The sequence below is a fragment of the Garra rufa genome, chromosome 6 (assembly GCF_049309525.1).
Source record: "Garra rufa chromosome 6, GarRuf1.0, whole genome shotgun sequence".
NCBI lineage: Eukaryota > Metazoa > Chordata > Actinopteri > Cypriniformes > Cyprinidae > Garra > Garra rufa.
Genome location: NC_133366.1, coordinates 28,171,780 through 28,191,459, shown reverse-complemented (window position 1 = coordinate 28,191,459; position 19,680 = coordinate 28,171,780). Strand labels below are relative to the sequence as shown.

The following is a 19,680-nucleotide window of genomic DNA, read 5'->3' as shown; positions in this document are numbered from 1 at the left end:
ACCAAGGCATGGTAATGTGGGGCAACTTGGGGCATGGTACTAATGTGGTAATGAAAATTTTAAAAAATAATGAGGTGAAGCGTTTTGACCTCGTAGTTTAATGCACACGTGCATGTGTCTTATTGTCTAATAATAACGGCCCACAATTACTACTTATTTACTTCATTGCATATGGATTTACAGTTTGATAAAAACCACCCATGAATGGAGCCCAAGTGCCACCTACAGGCCTATTTTTTTTTTTTTTTTGTCTGATGTGAAGTGTAGGGGGCAAGAACAAACGAGATCATGACGTAAAATGGCTTTATTAAATTATAATTTTTATGTTAATAATGGAACAATTCAAATTATATATAGTAACTGCTAAGCTATATTGGGATTTCTCCGTAGTGATAAATGCCTATTTTTTTGTTTACATTTGAGCCCCTGAGGAACACTTTGCGCGTCCATTTAAATGCAGCATGATTACTTTACTAAAATTCCCAAGTTATTCCAATGTTTAGAGATCCACTAAAATACAATGTCAAAGTGGGGGACTTTTAATCTAGTACATTCATCGACTTCTCCTCAAATCGAGCCAGTCTTGAAGGTATACTTCCTCAAGGGTGGAAGGAAGCATTAATTATACCGATTAAAAAGCCTGTGAAAGATCCAAGTAATCCTATGAATTATCGTCCAATAGCTTTAACTTCTAATTTTGTAAAGTAATGGAGAGAATGATAACTGATAGACTGACATATAATTTGGAAAAAAGAAACTGGTTTTCTCCTTATCAAAGTGGGTTTAGGTGCGGAAGAGGGACGTTGGATTCATTAGTATCTTTAGAAGATGAAATAAGGAAAGCATTCATAAATAAGGAGAGTGTCATCGCTGTTTTCTTCGATATAGAAAAGACGTATGATATGTTGTGGAAAGAAGGATTATTAATTAAATTAGAAAAGTTGAATATAAAAGGAAGAATGTACAATTGGATTAAGGAGTTTTTAATTGGAAGAAGTATTAGGGTGAAAGTGGGTGGAGAGATATCCTCCAGAGGAGCAATCGATAATGGAACACCACAGGGCAGTGTAATAAGCCCACTGTTATTTATCATCATGATTAATGATGTTTTCTCAAAAGTACATACAAGTCTGGGGAAATCATTGTTTGCTGATGATGGGGCTCTTTGGTTTAAAGGAAAGAATATGGAGTATAATATAAAGAAAATGCAATGTGCATTAAATGAGGTAGAAAAATGGTCAAAGGGAAATGGTTTTAAGTTTTCAGTGGAAAAGACAAAAATAATACTTTTTACAAAAATGAAGAGGAATGTAAATATTAAGTTAAAATTATATAAAGAAGAACTAGAACGTGTAAATATAGTAAGATTTCTAGGAGTATGGTTTGACAGTCGATTAACATGGAGAGAACATATAGAAAAGGTGGTGGGAAGATGTAAGCGAGTAGTGAATGTGATGAGGTGTGTATCGGGTCAGGAATGGGGAGCAGATAGATTGGCTTTAAAAACTATATATCCATGATAAGATCTATATTGGATTATGGTTGTCTAGTATATTGCTCTTCGAACAAATCAAATTTAGTTAAATTGGATAGAATTCAGTCTCAAGCTCTAAGAATTAGCTGTGGGGCATGTCTAACCTCTCCAGTCTCAGCTCTTCAAGTAGAGATGGGAGAAATGCCACTACAAATAAGAAGACAACAATTAATAATTTCCTATTGGGCAAATTTAAGAGGTCAGAGGGAAAATCACCCTAATAAAAAAGTTCTGAAACCTAGCTGGGAACATGAGAAGAAAGAGTGCAATAGTTTTGGATGGAGAGTGGGGAAATTAATAAGAGATATGAGACTGGAAGAGGTTGAACATGCTCCAATAATTCCTCTATCACCAGTGCCATTGTGGGTTATGCCTCAGCCAAAAGTTGATCTAAGCTCATTAGAACGAAGACAAAAGGAAGGGCCATATGAAAAAGAAGTATATGATGTAAGGGAATACATGGGGTCAAAGTATGGAGAGTATTTGCACATATTCACAGATGCTTCAAAAGATCCAATAACAAGTCATGTGGGCTCTGCATTTGTAATACCCAAGTTAAAAGTGAATAAGAATTTTTTTTATTTGCTTAGAGAACATACAAAATACCAAATAAACAACAATAAGAAAGATCTTAATACACGTCAAGAAGTCCAAATAGCAGCATAATAAAAATAATATACATTAGAAAAATCCAGAGACAAAAATAAATACAAACATAAATAAATACAAAACTAAAATACAATAGAAGAGGCTTAACCATCAAAAAATACCTTCAAGAGATTACACAGTTTAAGGGCTTTTTATGATTCATAATTTTTAAAGATTTGAAGAAGATTGTTAAATCTTTCTGAAAAAGAAAGATAATAGAGATTATTTAGGAATTATATGCACTTAAGCAAAACAGTATAGAAGTAGCTACAGTTTTTGTGGGTTCCGGCACGTATTGGGTTGAGAGGGGATGAAGAGGCAGATAACTTAGCAAAAAAAGCCATAGAACGAGAAAAAGTTGATATCCAGATTCCTTTTAGTTGGTCAGAAATTAAATCAATTATCAAGAAGAACATTTTGGCAGTATGGCAGCAGTATTGGGACACTGATACCAAAGGAAGGCATTTATACCAAATACAGTCAACAGCGGGTAAGGGAAGAGTAACAGGATGGAGCAGAGCTGAGGAGAACATAATCACAAGGTTACGATTGGGGCATACAAGATTGAATAGTACAATGCACTTAATAGGCAAACATCCAACAGGGCTTTGTGAGGTATGTGACGTTAATGAAACAGTCGAACATGTTATACTGTACTGCAGGAAATATATGTTGAAAGAAATAAAATAAAGGACGAAATAGAGAATAAGGGAGAGCAGTTTTCAATTAAGAATTTATTAAATTCAGATATAAGTATTAAATCATTATTATTACAATATTTGGCAAGTACTGAATTGCACAAGCGAGTATAAGTGGGGTTTTTTTTCTTTTTTTTCTAATCTAAATACCGCTAAGAGGGCTGAGGGTGGACGGAGGAGCTGAACACGCAGCGCCGAATGAAGCTCTATGAAGACTCTGAACGGGTATAAGATTCGAGGGGGATTGCATGTGGGTTGGTATGGAAGTTAGGAAAGTTTACTTGGGAAAGTTTGTAGTTAGAGTGTCAATGGTCCATATGAGAGATAGGAGGCGGTAATGCACTTATAAGTCTGCGAACCGCCGTAAAACAAGAAGAAGAAGAAGAAGAAGAATCGAGCCAGTCGAGTTTAATTGATGCAGAAAAATGGAGCTGCTATGGCTGCTCATGCCGTCTTTTATCCTTTTGCTGAATGGAGTTGAATTGTGTCTCTCAGAAAACGGTAAGAACTTACAGAATTTTGGTTTGATGCTGGGAGTTATCTGTCCTTGGTCGGTCGCGTTTTAATTTGTTAATTTTCACATCTGAATCTTAATACTGTAGGTTTCTGTACCTGTGTCTTTAGCATTAGCGAAGTTTAGACAGCAAATCTAACGTTACTGATGTTTGGGAATTACTAAATTTATAAAGTCATAGCATTACTTGTTTTATGCACTGCAAAAAAAGAGAGAATATCTTTCTTAGTATTTTTGTCTTGTTTTGCAGTAAAAAGTCATGCATAAATGAAGGTACAGATGTGAAATGAAGTTTAAGAAATTAGTTTATGCTTAAAACAATAAATATATTTTAATGAGGAAAGAAAACTTGTTTTTACTTTGAATTAGGTTGATTTTTTTAGACCACTGTCAAATATTTTTGTGTTAATCATAAGCTCACTTCATTTTGATCAGTTACTCAAAAAACAAGACTTAATATCTTTTGCCTTTTTGCTTCTCAAGTAAATAGGTCATGATTTAGACATTTGCACTGAAAAACAAGAAAGAAATACTGAGGAAGAGCGTTGCTTTTTTGCAGTGTGATCAGAAAAATTGTAAGTATTGTTTATGACATTTGCATTTAGGGACCCTGTTGATGTATTGTGTTCCATTTAATTTATTTCTTAAATATTTTTTCCTAGTCTTAAATTTACCTTCATAAAACCTGCAAACACCCTGTTTTGAAAATACAGCATGTCTTACTGTTACAGTCAATGATTTGTGTTTAGAATAAATATTTAATGAACAGAGAGTGTTTTGAACAGATTTTTTTTTCTCTATCTTTACATCAGCCAAACGCTGGCAGTCGTTCATCACGGAGATCACAGAAGGCACAAATAATTACCAGCAATGCACTCAGGAGTACTGCAGTTGTCATCTCAGGTCAGCTTCACAAATATAAAGTAGCTTTTTGTTCATAGCAGATCTTACCAAAGAATACACACATTGCGGATGCATGCAGCTGTGTAATGTAGACTTTCCTCCATCGCTCTTTTGATTGCAGTGTCTTGAAAGATGACCTTAGGCCATTTAAAAATGGGATATCTGAGGGGTTGATGGCAGACACAGTCCACAAAGGTGTTGGTACACACTACCAGATCATCGGAAACAAGTTGTACAGAGAACAAAGCTGCATGTTTCCAGCAAGGTTGATGAAGTGTTACATGTTTGTTTTTTTTGTTTTTTTTTGTAAAATCATGATCCTATTGTGTGCATGTGGATGTTGAATATCATACATTTATTCTTTATTTGCAGATGCAGTGGTGTTGAGCACTTCATCCTAAAAGTGATTAACCGGTTGCCAGATTTGGAGGTTGTGATTAATGTGCGTGACTATCCACAGGTTCCTGGATGGGCTCAACCAGTCTTGCCTGTACTTTCTTTCAGTAAGGTATGTACAACCACACCCCAGTTTAGCGCCACTGAGCAATTTGCTAATAAATTTTATGGTATATCAGTAGTATGTGGTTTATCATGCTTAATTAATATTAGGGCACTTGACATTACTTGTGCCTCTGCCTTCAGATTACTAACACTGACTGATCCCATAGCTTGGTTTATTTATTTCCACAACAAAATGAATATTAGTAGGGCTCCAGTTGTATTAATGTCTATTAACATAGTTTTACTTTTGTTTAGACGGCAGACTACCAGGACATCATGTACCCTGCATGGACGTTTTGGGAGGGAGGTCCTGCTGTATGGCCCATTTACCCCACTGGACTGGGCCGATGGGACCTCATGAGGGATGACCTGAAAAAGTGGGTAACAAAGATTTAAAAATACTAGAGATTATACAGAGGCTTAACTGCATTACAGTCCATTTCAGGCTGTTAGATATATTCTAATGTTTAGTTGACACTCTTTAGATCAGCTGCTCGATGGCCATGGAAGAAAAAAAGTCCAAAAGGATACTTTAGAGGCTCTAGGTCAGTTGTGTCTCCAACATACATTTAAATGCAGTGTTGATTTTAGCCTAAGCTGATTAGTTTTGCCAACATTTGTAGGACCAGTTCAGAAAGGGACCCACTGATTCTTCTCTCAAGAGAAGCCCCAGACCTTGTGGATGCCGAGTACACCAAGAACCAGGCGTGGAAGTCAGAGAAGGTTTGTTTATTCTTATTTAACATATAAAAGGCATCCTCGATCAGTATCTCATCATTCATTCAAAATTAAATTTGTTTCCTAATTGATGGACTGAACTGAAGCAGCACTGAACTGACTGGAGCTAAGTAATAGCACAGTTGTCTCTGTCACTGTTGTGCTTTATGGAAGAATCTGAAATGTCTCCTTAATAAAGCTTGCATAATTGATTCTGCTATTTCTTGTTTGTTATTGTGAAGCTGCTTTAAAACAATCTGTTTTGTATAAAGTGCTATAGAAATAAATGTAATTTGACTCGACAAAGGCTTGACAAAGCATGATATAGCATCAGATCTTTTCTTCTGTATCGTGACGTATTTCCGAGTGTATGTATCGTGATTGCTTGAAGTTTGAGGGACATACAAGGACAGGCTTGGGAAACACTAAGCTAGAGGTGCTTTAATATTTTCAGCAAATCTTTTTTTTTTCATCTTTCTGCTCTAGACTTTGTCATATCAGAACTACAGTTATTTATTTATTTTTTTCTCAGGACACTCTGGGTAGACCCCCAGCCAAAGAAATCCCCCTAGTTGACCACTGTGAATACAAGTAAGATCTGTCTCATTTCTGCTTTTGCATGAGCCATAATACTGAAACAGATGTCCATCAGTGAACCAGCATTAAGACATTTTGTATTAAGATTGTCTGTTCTCTGTATCTCCCAGATACCTTTTTAACTTTAGAGGTGTAGCTGCTAGTTTCCGTTTGAAGCATCTGTTCCTGTGTGGATCGCTGGTTTTTCATGTCGGCGAGGACTGGCTTGAGTTCTTCTACCCTCAGCTCAAGCCCTGGGTTCACTACATTCCTGTCAAACAGGATTTGTCTGATCTCAGGTAGCTTTTAATATTTTTTTTCTGGCTATCTGATATCCACCCTGTGCACACAGTTTCCCTGTGTACCCTGTTGTGACTTTACGGTCAAAGTGTTTTACATTCAGAAATATATTAGCAGTTGGAGGTTAAGGTTTTTTTGTTTGTTTGTTTATGATTAAACCTATACATACTTCACTAAAATTGGATGTCTCCATTAATCTCCATTAACAGTTTGGCCAAGCTTTATCAATGGGCCTGGTACGGGTTCAAATCTAAGTTTGTGCTAAAAATCATTTGAATTTCACAAAGTATGTTATATCTGTGTTTTTATATGAAATGACATGACCATGAGCAATCAAAGTACCAATTTCATTCTTACATATACAACAAAAGGGGAAAAGGAAATGTTAACAATTAGGGGGATGTACATGATCTGTGTGATATCTTCAGCTTAAATGTTGTCATTGTTTACTCACCCTCATATTGTTCTAGACCTGTTAAAGTAATTATCATCAAACAAGTGAAATGTGTTCATAGAAATGTAAGTAAGAACTGAACAGAAAAACTGTATCTAAACCGTTTTTCTTTTTATTAGAGAGTTGCTTCAGTTTGTGAAAGAAAATGATGCTGTTGCAGAAGAAATTGCTATAAGGTAACACATTGTTCTGTCTTTTAATGAGTTTATCCTTTATTCTAGTGTGTAAGGTATATACAAATTTAAAGAGAGAAAGAGAAAAAAAATACATTTCTGTCATGGTTCACTCACACATGTTGTTCCAAACCTGTATGACTTTTTATTCTCTCGAACATAAAATAAGATATTTAAAAAAAAAAAAAATTAGTGTTTATCTTGTTCATATAATACAAGTCAATGGTAAACCAAACTGTTTGATTGCCAGTATTGTTTAGACAAGCTTATTTTGTTCTGCAGAAGAAAAAAATACAAATAGGTTTGTAACAACTTCAGTGTGAGTAAATGATCATAGAATTTCTATTTTTGGCTGAACTATACCTTTAAGACAATGTCTGTGATAATGCTGATATTTATGGTTCTGTACTTCCTTAGGGGCCAAAACTTTATTCTGGATCATCTCCGTATGGAGGATGTGTCTTGTTACTGGGAGAGGCTTCTCACTGACTTCAGCAAGCTGCTCAAATACAAACCCCAGAGAAAATCAAATTACAATCAGATCATCCACAAAGCCAGCAGAACTGAACTCTGACTTGAGGACATCATACTGGGGAAGATCTTCCTCGTTTTTGTTTGCCTTTATTCTTGCTTTTCATTCAGTTGCTCTGTAAACTGATCTTAACTAGCTGAAAAGAGCATTTAAAGGCAGCTCTGTGTGGTTAATCCAGTGAATCCAAATGCCAAATGTCTCTAAGACTGTCTATATTGCTTCCATCCTGAGACTCAAGGAATGTTTTAAAATCAGTTAAGTTACCATGTAGCAATCTGCATAAATAAAAAAAGACCTGTCCAGACCCTCATCTTCTGGATGTCAGAAATATTACACAGCTAAAATATGCTTGGTTTCTTCATAGCATTCATCAGTCTCAACATTCTTAATTCATAAGAATTAACAACAAACTCTTAAAGTCATAAGAAGTCAATCTGAAGTGTGATGTTAAATCTGATGCAGGTGTAACACACTGTAAAAAGAATTTATTGTAAAACAACAGATAATGTCCTGTCAAAAAAAAACATTTTTTAATAATGAATGGTGGAGTTGTTACTGTTTAAGCAACACTATTTTTTTTTCTCCTGTCAAATATTTTGTATGTAGACATTCTTCCTTTTGCAGATGTATGGTGATATTTCAGTTGAATAGTTAAGACTAGTTATTTAAAGAGGCAAAATTGGAGCCAGCTCAGCCATCTATGCTGTAAGACCACATTCATTACATTTATGTGAAACAATGTCAGTATATTACTTTGATAGAGTACACAATGTGGAATTTTGTCGTAAAAATCTCTGGATCTGGTTGCTGATTTGTGAATTTGGATGAGCTCATAACATTTTTTTTTTTTTTTTTACATGTAATCTCTGTCACTATTACCAGCAAAACCTCAGTAAAACAGTATTAGTACTGAAGTATTGATTGTTAATTTTCATTGCACACTTAAGTGCCATTAGAGAAACATTTGAATGTAAGCAGAGCTGAATTGATATACTGAGGTGTTGAATATGTTCTAGTATTCCAATAGATAATTGTCACTGTGTCTGTAGATTTAAAAATTTCTCACAATCATTTTTTATGACCTCAAACTAGTCAGTTGTTTCAATAAATAAAAGTTTTTTTTAAACCTTGAAAATGTTATCTTTTTCCTCCATATTTTGATAAACAAAACTTTCAAGAAATAGGAAGGAAGATCCAAGACTTAATGTTGTTGAGTGTCTTCAAATGCAACGACACAAGCAATGAAGACATTACACACTTTAATTTAAAACACGTTTTTTTTTCTATTAATTTTAAGCTTTTAAACAATCAGGTAAGATCTGATTTAAAAATATATCTGATTTAACAATTAGATGGGTCCTCCACCACTAGATGGCGCAACTGGGCCATTGTGTAAGGAAGTGAACATGTTGACATTGTAATGGTCGTTGAAGGAGCATTGAATGAAAGCAGGTGAGATATGTTGGAGTTTGTGAGTTAGTCCGTATAGATTTATGCTACGTTTGGCTGCTGTATATATACTGTCATTTACAGTAAGAAAATCTAACGTTACTCTTTCTGGAATTTACAAATGACCCTAAATTATCAAGCGATGTCAAAATATGCTCAGTAATTTAGAGTACGTACGACTAGAATTCTATTTAGTGCTTGTTTCGAATGGAGAATATTGTTATATTGTGCTTCGTTAAACATGCTTCTCTGCACTTGTTTAAAATATGTTGAATTCTACTTTGTGTTTGACAATTCTCGCAGTTCTGAGAAAAAGAGAATTGTGAGATAAAAACCCTAGTAATAAAAATAAAAAAGGTATGGTATAATTGATTTAAAATACATTTATTTTATACTAAGTTTACTTTAAATCCATTAACATATGTATTGATATCACTTAAGATTTACTGATATAAAATTATAATAAAATTTTATTTGGAGTATTTCTTTATTGCACAATAAACATTTCTTAATAATATGCCTAAAATGTGTTTTAATGTATGATTTCTATAATATCAGTCTTATAATGCAAGATATATAAAGTGTGAAGTATGCTTGCAATAGTTTCACTTTAAAACAATCAAATATACCTATGTATATCTTTAGTTGGACCTCAGCACTACTTCTGCACAATTAAAGTGCATTAAGCACAAAATTAGTAAGTAATTAGTAAAATTTCTCTTTAAGTATACCAGTTGTTTTTTTAGTAATAGGTCGATTATTCTGAATAATCGATTAATTGATTAATCTAAGCGAACAATAGCCTTTAAAAAGTAGTTCCCAGAAGTACATTGTAAGAAACCAAGACTCAGCACTGTGCAGAGATAGAGTTTGAGACGCTCCACACATGTAAAGCCACTCTGTTCTGAGATGCACATACATATATATATCTAAAATATTTTTTTGTATTTTTTTTCACCAGGGAGGTTCGCAATTTCTATAATTTTTTTATGATGTAAACTCAGAGCTGATCCTCCCTATATGCAAAATACGCAAGCTGCGTAGGGCCCCCGAAATATCGGGGGGGGGGGGGGGGTATAATTTTAGTTTAGTTTTTGAATTTGGCCAGCGGTTATGAAAACATTCATGTTCATTTCTTTTTATGCGGTGCGCTCTCGCCTTTTCTGTGTAAAAATCAGTCAAATCATAATGTCGTATAGTCTCTGGCTTGACACTAAACCAGAAGTCTAGGATCGGCACTGTGTAAACTTATAATTGCAAGGAAAAAGGTAAAAAAATATATATATTTTTTTATTTTACTCCTTTTCTCAGAATTGTGAGAAATAAACTCTGAATTGTAATATATAAACTTTTTTTTTTTATCCCGTGGCGGAAACAAGCTTCCATAATTTATTCATCTGTGATGCAGAAACTCTTTTTGACAGCTGTGTTGCTTCAGGTGTTAAATACAGCCTGTCTGTATGATTCTGTCGTTTAACCATAGGGCATGCGTGTCAGTGTGGATGAACATGCATAAACACGCTCTTATACCTCTGGCCTTGTGTTTCTGTGATTGAACAGCTTGTTGATGCGTACTGCAGGCCGGCAAGATTCATCACCCACATGTGGGGGGACAGATGCACATAGACTTGAGGGCTCACATCTGAGTCTTCTGGGGTGCAGTCTTCCTAGTGTCCATGCATCTGATAGCACCTCCACACAGCCCTTACCACAGCACCTAAGCAAACCAGAGTTCCCTGACACAGGATGGGATCGTATCAAAGATCTTTTCTACAGGGGGTAAGTATCAGTGATGTGTCTGGAATGCACAACACATTGTTGTGTTGCTCTGCAGTTGTAATTAAGCTTTAAATATGTCTTTCTTAACTATTCACTGGTCTTGTTTGATACACATACATTTATTTAACAATAAACTAACCACGGCTACATGATATGCCATATTTGTAAAACACAATATCAAAGACACTTAACTAATGAAATATTTGTGGTCATGGTGCATTTGCCTCTTTTTGACTTTGCTCTGCTCTCCACACAGCGAGGGTCAGATGTACTCAGAGGAGTTAAGAAATATAGTGAAAAGTGGCATTGCTGCAGCCATGGTTGGGATGGTCTATGGAGGCCTACCAGGAGCAAGACATGCCCGTGAGAGATTCATCCAGCTCAACCAGGCTGAAATTTACCAAAACAGAGTGGATGCAGTGGTAAGACAGAAAGGACAGAGGCTGAAAATATCAGTATCATATATGTCTGTTCTGTAGACAAGTGCACAGACATCTGCTCTCATTGTCTCAACTGTAAACATGTTTTTTGATGCTGGAATTGCTTTTGTTTTTACATTTCATATAGCTGAGAAAAGTGTATACAGTGATGCTTTGTGTATTTTGCCTCTCCAGCGCTCCGCTCACAATGCAGCTATTCGTGGGTTTGTGCGCTTTGGCTGGAGGTGGAGCTGGAGGATAGCAGCTTTTGTGACCATGTTTAAGTAAGTTTAGATATGTGAAGTTTTAATTTGAGAAACGTTTAATTACATGTTTCAATAAACTTGTCTTATATAGTTCACCTAAAAATGGAAATTTGTTGAAAATGTACTTACCCTCATCAAATTCAAGATGTAGATTAGTTTGTTTTTTCATCAGAACAGATTTGGAGAAATTTAAAATTACATCATATACTCACCAATGCCTCCTCTGCAGTGACTGGGTGCCGTCAGAATGAGAGTCCAAACTACTGATTCAGTAATCCACAAGTATTCCACATGGCTGCAGTCCATCAATTAACTTTTTGTAAAGAGCAAAGCTAATGGTTTGTAAGAAACAAATCTATCATTAAGACTTTTTTAACTTTAAACCATTGCTTCCAGCTAAAATACAAACCCATATTTCATAATATTGCTTCCTCCAGTCCATCCCTTGTTGCCTTCTCATTTTAAAATCCACCCACATATTTGTTTAGAACTGTTCTGGACTGTTTTGTCTTACATTTTGTCCATAATATTGCTTTCTGCAGTGAAAAGGGTACCTTGTCTGAACAAGGAGAGAAATGTGCACAGATCAAGCTCTGTTAAGCCAAAACAAATCTAAACAAATATGTTGATGGGTTTTGATCTGAGAGGACAACAGGGGATTGACTTTGTCACTAGAGAAAAAATATTATAGATTTTGGAATCTTATTTTAGCCAAAAGTGACAATTTAAAATTATTGATGGATTTGTTTCTTACAAACATGCAGCTTTTCACTTCACAAGACGTTATTTGAAAGATTGTCATGTAAGTTGTGTGACTTGTGGATTATTGTAATGTTTTTAACAGTCTTTTGGACTCTCTTTCTGATGGCACCAGTTCACTGCTGTGAAGTGATCTAATGCTAAATTTCATTTGAAGAAACAAACTCATCAGGACATTCTCAAATGTTAGTTTTGGGTGAACTATTTCTATAATGTTACAATTTAGGTAATTTTTATATTTTCATTTTAAATAACTTATGTACATCTATAGCACTTTGTATTATAATTATCTTTGCATGAAATTACAAAAAATATGCTGCTGTACGGGTGTTTCTAATACAGTGTCTATGGGAGTGACTGCCGATATCAGTCTCTCTCTATTTTTTTCCTCCTTTTGAAAGCCACTACTGATTCACCCAATGGTGTGATTTTAGGAAAAGCTGAAAAGGGTGGTAGAACTGTTTTGGGAAACCTATTTGGAAACAGTCATTATTTTGCAATTTCTTTAGATATTGCTAGTTTGCAAATTACAAACTACACCTTTCCAGTGAGCAGCATTATTTGAGCAGCACATTTGAAGTACAGTACTAGGATTTGCTGCAGAAGAGTTAATAGCCTGTCAGTTCCCCCAATTATGAAAAAACACTTTATGCTGTTTTTTTACAGCACTGTAAGTACTGGATTGACAGTGTACAGAGACAAACATGCTATGAGCCATTTTGCTGTTGCAGGAGGTAAGTTCACAAACTCCTTATCCTTTGGGTCTATGGATGATGGTACTTTAGTCGGCCTGTGATTTTAAAAGCATTTTTGCTTGTCATACTAAGATGACAGGAAAGAACGACAATATTCACATGTGACTGTGTTCAGCTCTCACAGGAGGAGTGTTCCGGCTGAATCTGGGATTAAGAGGGCTGCTGGCTGGCACAGCCATAGGAGCTGCACTGGGGTGAGTAGAACAGAGAGAGAGAGAGAGAAAGAGAGAGAGTGTGTCTGTGTGTGTGCGCACACATCTCAGTCAGTCAGTATCAGTGCCGTTACTATCTCTGGAGAGATGTGTCTACCCTGGAGCAACACTGCACTCTTTGCCCCCTCACACTACCATCTCCCTCCCTCTCTTAGGGCATTCTGTCAGTCAGCTGTGGCCTTCCCTGTAACCCTCTGTCTTACATCTGCATCCCCCAGCCAAAACAACTCCCTTCCCCCCTTTTGCTCCTCCATTCCTCCTCTTTTCTCTCTTCCTTACTCATTACCAGAGGTACCCATATGCTGAACAGAGGTCTTTGATCTGAAGAACTATCAGCTGTGCTGTTTTTTTTTTCTTCCTTTTTTCTTTTTATTTACTTATTTTTCAATTTTCCTGTTCAGTTTCTTTTTCTTTTTGCTACTTTCTCTTCCCCTCATTAGCAGAGATGCATAAGTTAGAAGAGCCTCACATGGCTTTTTAACACACACCTGGAGCTCACAGTGTGCCTGCAGACAGACCCTAATGCCTCAGTCAGGTGCAACAAAGTGAAAAAAGGCTATAGTACATTATGCTCTACATAGTGTGAAGATTGTTACACGCTAACATGCTCACTATAATTGGACTTAAAATGGTTCTGTAAAAGACCATGAAGCAATTAATCAGTTTTATTGATTTTAATCTAAAAAAAAACAAACAAACTGAAAACATACATTAAGTTTTAATGATTCCAAACCTATTACTGGCTACATGTTTTAGAAGTTTGCCAATTTATTAATGAACACAACACACAAACAATACTACTACTACTACTACTAATAATAATGAGTCATATTGAATTTGTATTTACAACAGTCTAATTTGATTGAATAGGCTGCAGACTCAACAGTTAAAGCTGCTCTGTGCCTGCTTAGACTCAATTCTGTATTAAAGCCAGACTAAATTATGCCTTTTTTGCCTTACCTCAGCTAACCTGTTGTTGCTCAGCTAGTATATAGTTGTATACTCAGTATGTGCACTTTAAGTTAGAGTACAGTACTGAATGGAAAATTTTACTTGCATAAAATACAAGTATCTGGCCAAAAACATGCTTGAGTATAAGTAAAAAGTACAAGTATTTAAAAAATTTCTAGCAAAAATTAAGTAGATTTTTGTTTCATCATGTTGAATCATCTTCTCAATACCAAGTAAAATACAAAAAAGTGCAAAGGTTTGGTTAAAGGGTAAGAGCAAAATGAAATGCAATGGCAAAGGTCAAAAACATCTATCTAGCACAGTGGAACAGAAAAACGCCTGGCCTTAAAGGAATACTCCATCCTTTACACCCTCATGCCGTTCCATATGTATATGATGGATACAAAGTTTAATGCAAGTGTACAGAACACCCAAAGATGACACCTCTAAAATTACACAAAGTAAACACAACGGTAACCCATACGACCCCTCTTGGTTAATCGATGTTTTAAGTGAAATTATAGGCATGTGTAAGAAAAATATTTAAATATTTTAAACTTTACAGTAGTGTTCACTTTGTGTAGTTACACTTACATTGTATAAACAAAAAAAATGTTCATCTGAAAAAATAAAGTCACATACATCTGGGACTGCATGAGGGTAAGTAAATGATGAGAGAAATTTCATGTTTGGGTAGAGTATCACTTTAAACAGCAAGAATGTTTGAGCATTCAGATGAGTTGAAATCATTCAAGCATAAGACGACATGAAAGATAATTATTATTTGGTCTGTTTTCTGTTCAAAGTTCTCTTTTGTGTTGTATAAAGGACATATGTACAAAATTAAGTAAAAATACCCATTTTTTTGGTAAGTATCCTTGTAAGCACATTTGTAACTAAGTTAAAATTAATATTAAAATCAACATGAACAGTTGGAAGAAAATATGTGATCCACGCATTTGCTCTTTAAAGTGACAGCAGATATACCAGATATTATACCTGCTGTTGTCTTGAGTCATTAATGTAAATTAAGGAACAAAAGAAAAATAATTTTTGCTGTTGTTCTGAATATCAGCATGACTGTGATTACCTGTGCACATTGTGTTTACATCTTTCCTGATATTTACTATATGTCTGTGCTGATATTCACAGCAGTTTATGTGATGTTATAACAGGCTGCCGGCTGGAGTTTTAATTGTTGGTCTGCAGAAGCTGGGAGGCGAGACCTTGCATGACAAGAGACAACGGGAAAGACGAGAACTACATGAGCTGAGAGTCGCTGAATGGTTAGTTTAACCAGCAAAATAGATTATTTTCGTACTTGGACAAAATTGATAAACTGGTCACTTTGAACAGAAAATTGAGCTGTTGTCTCCATTACAGGAATGCTCGTCTCAAGCTTACAGATGATTTCATTGGAGAAATGAAGTGTGAGAAACATCAGGACACTGATAATGATCTTCAACGAATAGAGGAGCTGCTCAGTCAACCTAGGAATGAGAAAGGTGCAACCAAGAGCTCTGACAACCAGTAACATAAGAGACTTGAAAATTCATCCTCTTGCTGAACATTCTGACTATGATCTTTCTAGGATGTTCTATTTGTTCTATGTTTAAAATTCCTGGTACCTGCTCCCAGTATTTGTGTCAATCACTATCATTATCAGTGTAATATTTATTTTCAAATGCAAATGTTATGTGCATATCCCTAATTATTTTAAAACCTGCAAAAAATTGATGAAGCTGATAAAGTATTTGGATTACACACATTTACAAGAAAACAAATGTTGTTACCAATGTAAAATATCAGTGCCAAATAAACTCAGTGAAAAAAGAAACATCCATTTTTTTTATGATACTGTATTTTAATTTACTGCAATAAACTGCAATGTCTGTAATGTATGACACCTAAGGCAGGGCTACAGAGAGACAGGAAGTACAGTTATTTAACATATTATGTTAAGACAAGTGTTTTACATGTGCTAAGAAATTTGCTGGAAATAAAAGCAGTTGAAAGTGAGAGAATATTTCTTTTTTCCTAACTTTTTTTTGATAAATAACAGTATGCAGTAGACGTAAATAACTCCGCTCCCAAACATTAGGATATGGAAAAAACTGTACCTTCAGATTACACTGCAAAAAAAGTTTCTTACATCAAGATTTTTTACTTGTAAAGCAAAATTGTTAAATAAGCCTTGTTTTATAAGAAATTGATCAAAATTAAGTACGTTTGAGATTAACAAGAACAAATATCTGCATATGGGGTCAGAAAAATCTACTTGGTTCAAGAGGAAAACTTTGAAAAGTTTTCATTTCCCATTCCCATTGACAGATATTTGTTCTTTTCTTAAGCATAAACTCGGTTTTGTTTATTTTATCAGAAAACAAGACCTCGTATCCACCTTTTTCCTGAAAGGGAAATGATGAGAGCCCCCATGATGGATTCTAACTTCCGTTTGGGTGCTCTCATGTTCTGGCCTCCATAGAAAGCCATGTTAAAACGAGGTAAAAAGATTTACTGAATTGATCAAACTAAAACTTTTTAAGGTTAAGCTGTGCATTAATTTGACTAGAAACACCAGAGACCAGAAATGTAAAGCATCTTTCTGTTATGAGGTAGATGTGACTTTGCGTTCGGGGAAAATGGTGGATATGTATCTTGGACCTTTGGGTATTTGTATTGGAAAGCAAACAAAACACTGAGCAAGATTTTTTGCAATGCATGCAACATTTAATGTCATGAATTTACGGCTTTCTGCTCTGATTTAAGACCTTTATAAGGCCTTAAGCACAAATTACAAACTTTTTTTAGACCTGCAAAGACAAAAACTGTATAACTACTCACTGAGGTTTGATGTTGTCACGAGGAGGATAGTTGTAAAATTACTTTTTGACAATACAGCATATTGAGCAGGGATGATGCCTTGAGCTTGTCAGCTGCTGGGTTAGATCTCCTCTGTAAACAAGATGTGACAACAGCTGGGTCTCTCTCTGATGTACAGTAATGCTTAGAACACTCTGGAATGTAAGACAGATTTAAAGAGCCAAGAGACAGTAACAAACAGCCTACTATTCCTCATTCATACCAGATAAGGTAGTTAACTTTTGGCAAACAGCAGGCAAGAATAAATGAACCCAGTAATAAAAATGGCTGTGAATATTGACTGATTTATGTGAAATATATACTATGAAGTTTACAGCCAAATTTGATGCACCAGTAAGTTTTTCATTACTGGCTCAAGCAAGAAACATTATTTGATTAACCAGTGCAGTGCATTTATACATTCAAGTGGATATTAGATGGATTTATGTAGCCATCTGATTGACGGGAAATGTTGAATGCTTGTGAAATATTACTCATATTACTCGTTATTCCAGTCAAACCGAATCATTTAGTGAGAACATGCCCAACAGCACTACTTAAAAAAAGTAATTGACAGCACAGACAACACTCCTCAGTGCTCCATGTGCCGCTATCGCTGTAATTACTGTGGTAGACCAATAGCAACACCATGAGTACAAATTGTGAATCGCAGCTTTTACACAAAATGACCTCAGCAGGAAGTAATGTTCCATTCTCATCTGAGTGAATGAAATACTGTAGCGAGTCAAAAACAGTAATGGAATCCAACTATAAGAAGGTGCTCATATTGTCATTGACAACATGGATGGAAGAGATGCCCTTGAATCCAACATCAGAATCAGTTAGAAATTAGAAACCTGTTGTTGCTCTGCTTTCTATAGGCAAAAATGAGACTGATAACAACCAACTCCCTCTGGCCTCTCAGCAGTTCAGTCAAATAAGCTTATATTTTCACTCCAGTATGCAGCAACACAACTGGTATTTTTTTGCCAAATAGAACCCAAGTCACACCCCTTCTGATCTCACTCCACTGGCTGCCAGTTGTGACCAGAATTTAAATAAATAAATAAATACAGTTTTGACACTGCCTTTCAGGACTGCCACTAGAACAGCACCTCCCTACCTCAATTACTACTTCAAGCATATTCTTCCTCCTGTCACTTCAGGTCACTGAATAAGCGGCGTCTAGATGTTCCTACACAATGAGGCAAAAAGTCACTTTCCAAAACCTTCATTGTTCCTCTATGTTGGAATGCTCTTCCAACCTTCACCCAAACTGCTGAGGCCAGAACAACTTTGAAATAGTAGCTGAAGACACGTCAAGTCAACTTAAGTTGCAGTTTTTTATATAGCGCTTTATACAACACAGATTTTGTCAAAGGAGCTTTACAGTGTTAAACAAGAAAATAGTGTCAATAATGCAAACAAAATTCAATTCTGTTGTAGAGCAGTTCTAAAAAGAGGACAATAGTCAAGTCAGTTCATTGCTGATTCAGTGATGTCATCATCCAGCAGTTCAGTTCTTTGGAATCAAGTCAACAACAATTAGTTGTTGCCAACTAAGCAAACCAAAGTTGACAGTGGCAAGGGACCAAAATATATCGGTGACAAAAATGGAGAAAAAACCTTTGGAGAAACTCCTATGTTCTCCTATGGCTAGACAAAACCAGCATGGTGTGGCTGCAACACAAGTCAGACTGCAAAGGACTCTTCTGGTTTTCATAGTCTGGATTTGTGCCAATGACTGACAAGGTCTTTGCACGGGATCTGTCTCTGGGGTTCACCTAGTTGTTGTGGCCTCCGCTGACATTCAGGGCTGTTGTGGTCATATCTAGGTGCTGATCTGGATACGGACTTGATCCAGGTGACTACAGTGACCCTGCTAAGGACGGGCATTCGTAATATTCTGAAGCTTTACTTGTAAATATGAAGATACAGTTCTAAAATTAACCATGGTTTTAAACACAGTAAAGGTGTAGTAACCATGTTTTAGGGTAGGCTATTGATTACCTTTTGTATAACCACAGTTTTACTACAAATACCATGGTTAAACTATGGTTAGTGTAGCAAAACCATGGTCAGTTTGTGATTACCATGGTTCAACTATAGTAACCATGTTTTTTTGACTTATTTGTAGTAAAACCATTGTTAATTTTCGTAAGGGTATGAAGTTTTTGCAGAACAAAAGTGGGCGTTTCTAAATTATGCAGTGAAAATGGTGCTTTTTTTTTCTTTCAGAATTTATTTCAGAATCATCATTGGTCCAAATATTAAATAAATGTATTAATAAAATGATTAACCATAGATTATGTAGAACCAATACTAATCCAACATTATCTTATATTCAACAATAAAATAAAACATAAATTATGATACCTAATTTAGAATTTAAAAATATGAGCAAATGATAATAAAACGTTGTGTTACTAATCACGAAAACATAATACCCATCATAACATCACATTACATAATTTATTGCATCTGTAGATTTTGATTACAAACTTTATTACATTTCTCTATAATAAAAAAGTTTAAACTCCAAAGGTTAGATTCCAACGTGTGATAGCCTACTTCTGGTGAATAGCGCTCGCTGGAGGTAAGGGGTTGAGATAGACACCTAACCACACCCTAACCCTACCCCTTACCCTATCCCTAACCTTAACTCCACCCATTTGTTC

The 19,680-nt window shown here is 35.5% G+C and overlaps 2 protein-coding genes across 3 annotated transcripts; both read left to right on the top strand.

The window, feature by feature from the left end:
* Positions 1–3,286: 3,286 nt before the first annotated feature.
* Positions 3,287–8,685, top strand: poglut1 (protein O-glucosyltransferase 1). 2 transcript variants are annotated; one of them, XM_073843168.1, is made up of 11 exons: positions 3,287–3,381; positions 4,207–4,297; positions 4,419–4,562; positions 4,670–4,805; positions 5,054–5,175; positions 5,284–5,343; positions 5,422–5,521; positions 6,048–6,106; positions 6,223–6,390; positions 6,965–7,021; positions 7,436–8,685. In XM_073843168.1, exons 1-11 carry the CDS (start codon positions 3,306–3,308, stop codon positions 7,590–7,592), a joined length of 1,170 nt encoding a protein of 389 aa, XP_073699269.1. In that variant the 5' UTR covers positions 3,287–3,305; the 3' UTR covers positions 7,593–8,685. The 2 variants fall into 2 exon arrangements, with proteins under 2 accessions (XP_073699269.1, XP_073699270.1); XM_073843169.1 differs by having other exon boundaries at positions 3,298–3,969.
* Positions 8,686–8,950: 265 nt separating this feature from the next.
* timmdc1 (translocase of inner mitochondrial membrane domain containing 1) lies at positions 8,951–15,977 on the top strand. Its single transcript, XM_073843171.1, has 8 exons — positions 8,951–9,002; positions 10,560–10,778; positions 11,035–11,200; positions 11,393–11,481; positions 12,889–12,956; positions 13,093–13,171; positions 15,316–15,426; positions 15,524–15,977. Exons 1-8 carry the CDS (start codon positions 8,971–8,973, stop codon positions 15,672–15,674), a joined length of 915 nt encoding a protein of 304 aa, XP_073699272.1. The 5' UTR covers positions 8,951–8,970; the 3' UTR covers positions 15,675–15,977.
* Positions 15,978–19,680: the final 3,703 nt, after the last annotated feature.

Bases quoted from the DNA above. Each gene is read 5' to 3' on its own strand.
- poglut1 (XM_073843168.1), top strand. From the start codon at position 3,306: ATGGAGCTGCTATGGCTGCTCATGCCGTCTTTTATCCTTTTGCTGAAT. The intron at 4,806-5,053 runs GTATGTACAACC...ACTTTTGTTTAG, and splicing joins CTGTACTTTCTTTCAGTAAG to ACGGCAGACTACCAGGACAT. The intron at 5,344-5,421 runs GTCAGTTGTGTC...CAACATTTGTAG, and splicing joins GGATACTTTAGAGGCTCTAG to GACCAGTTCAGAAAGGGACC.
- timmdc1 (XM_073843171.1), top strand. From the start codon at position 8,971: ATGGTCGTTGAAGGAGCATTGAATGAAAGCAG. The intron at 13,172-15,315 runs GTGAGTAGAACA...ATGTTATAACAG, and splicing joins GCCATAGGAGCTGCACTGGG to GCTGCCGGCTGGAGTTTTAA. The intron at 15,427-15,523 runs GTTAGTTTAACC...TCTCCATTACAG, and splicing joins GAGCTGAGAGTCGCTGAATG to GAATGCTCGTCTCAAGCTTA.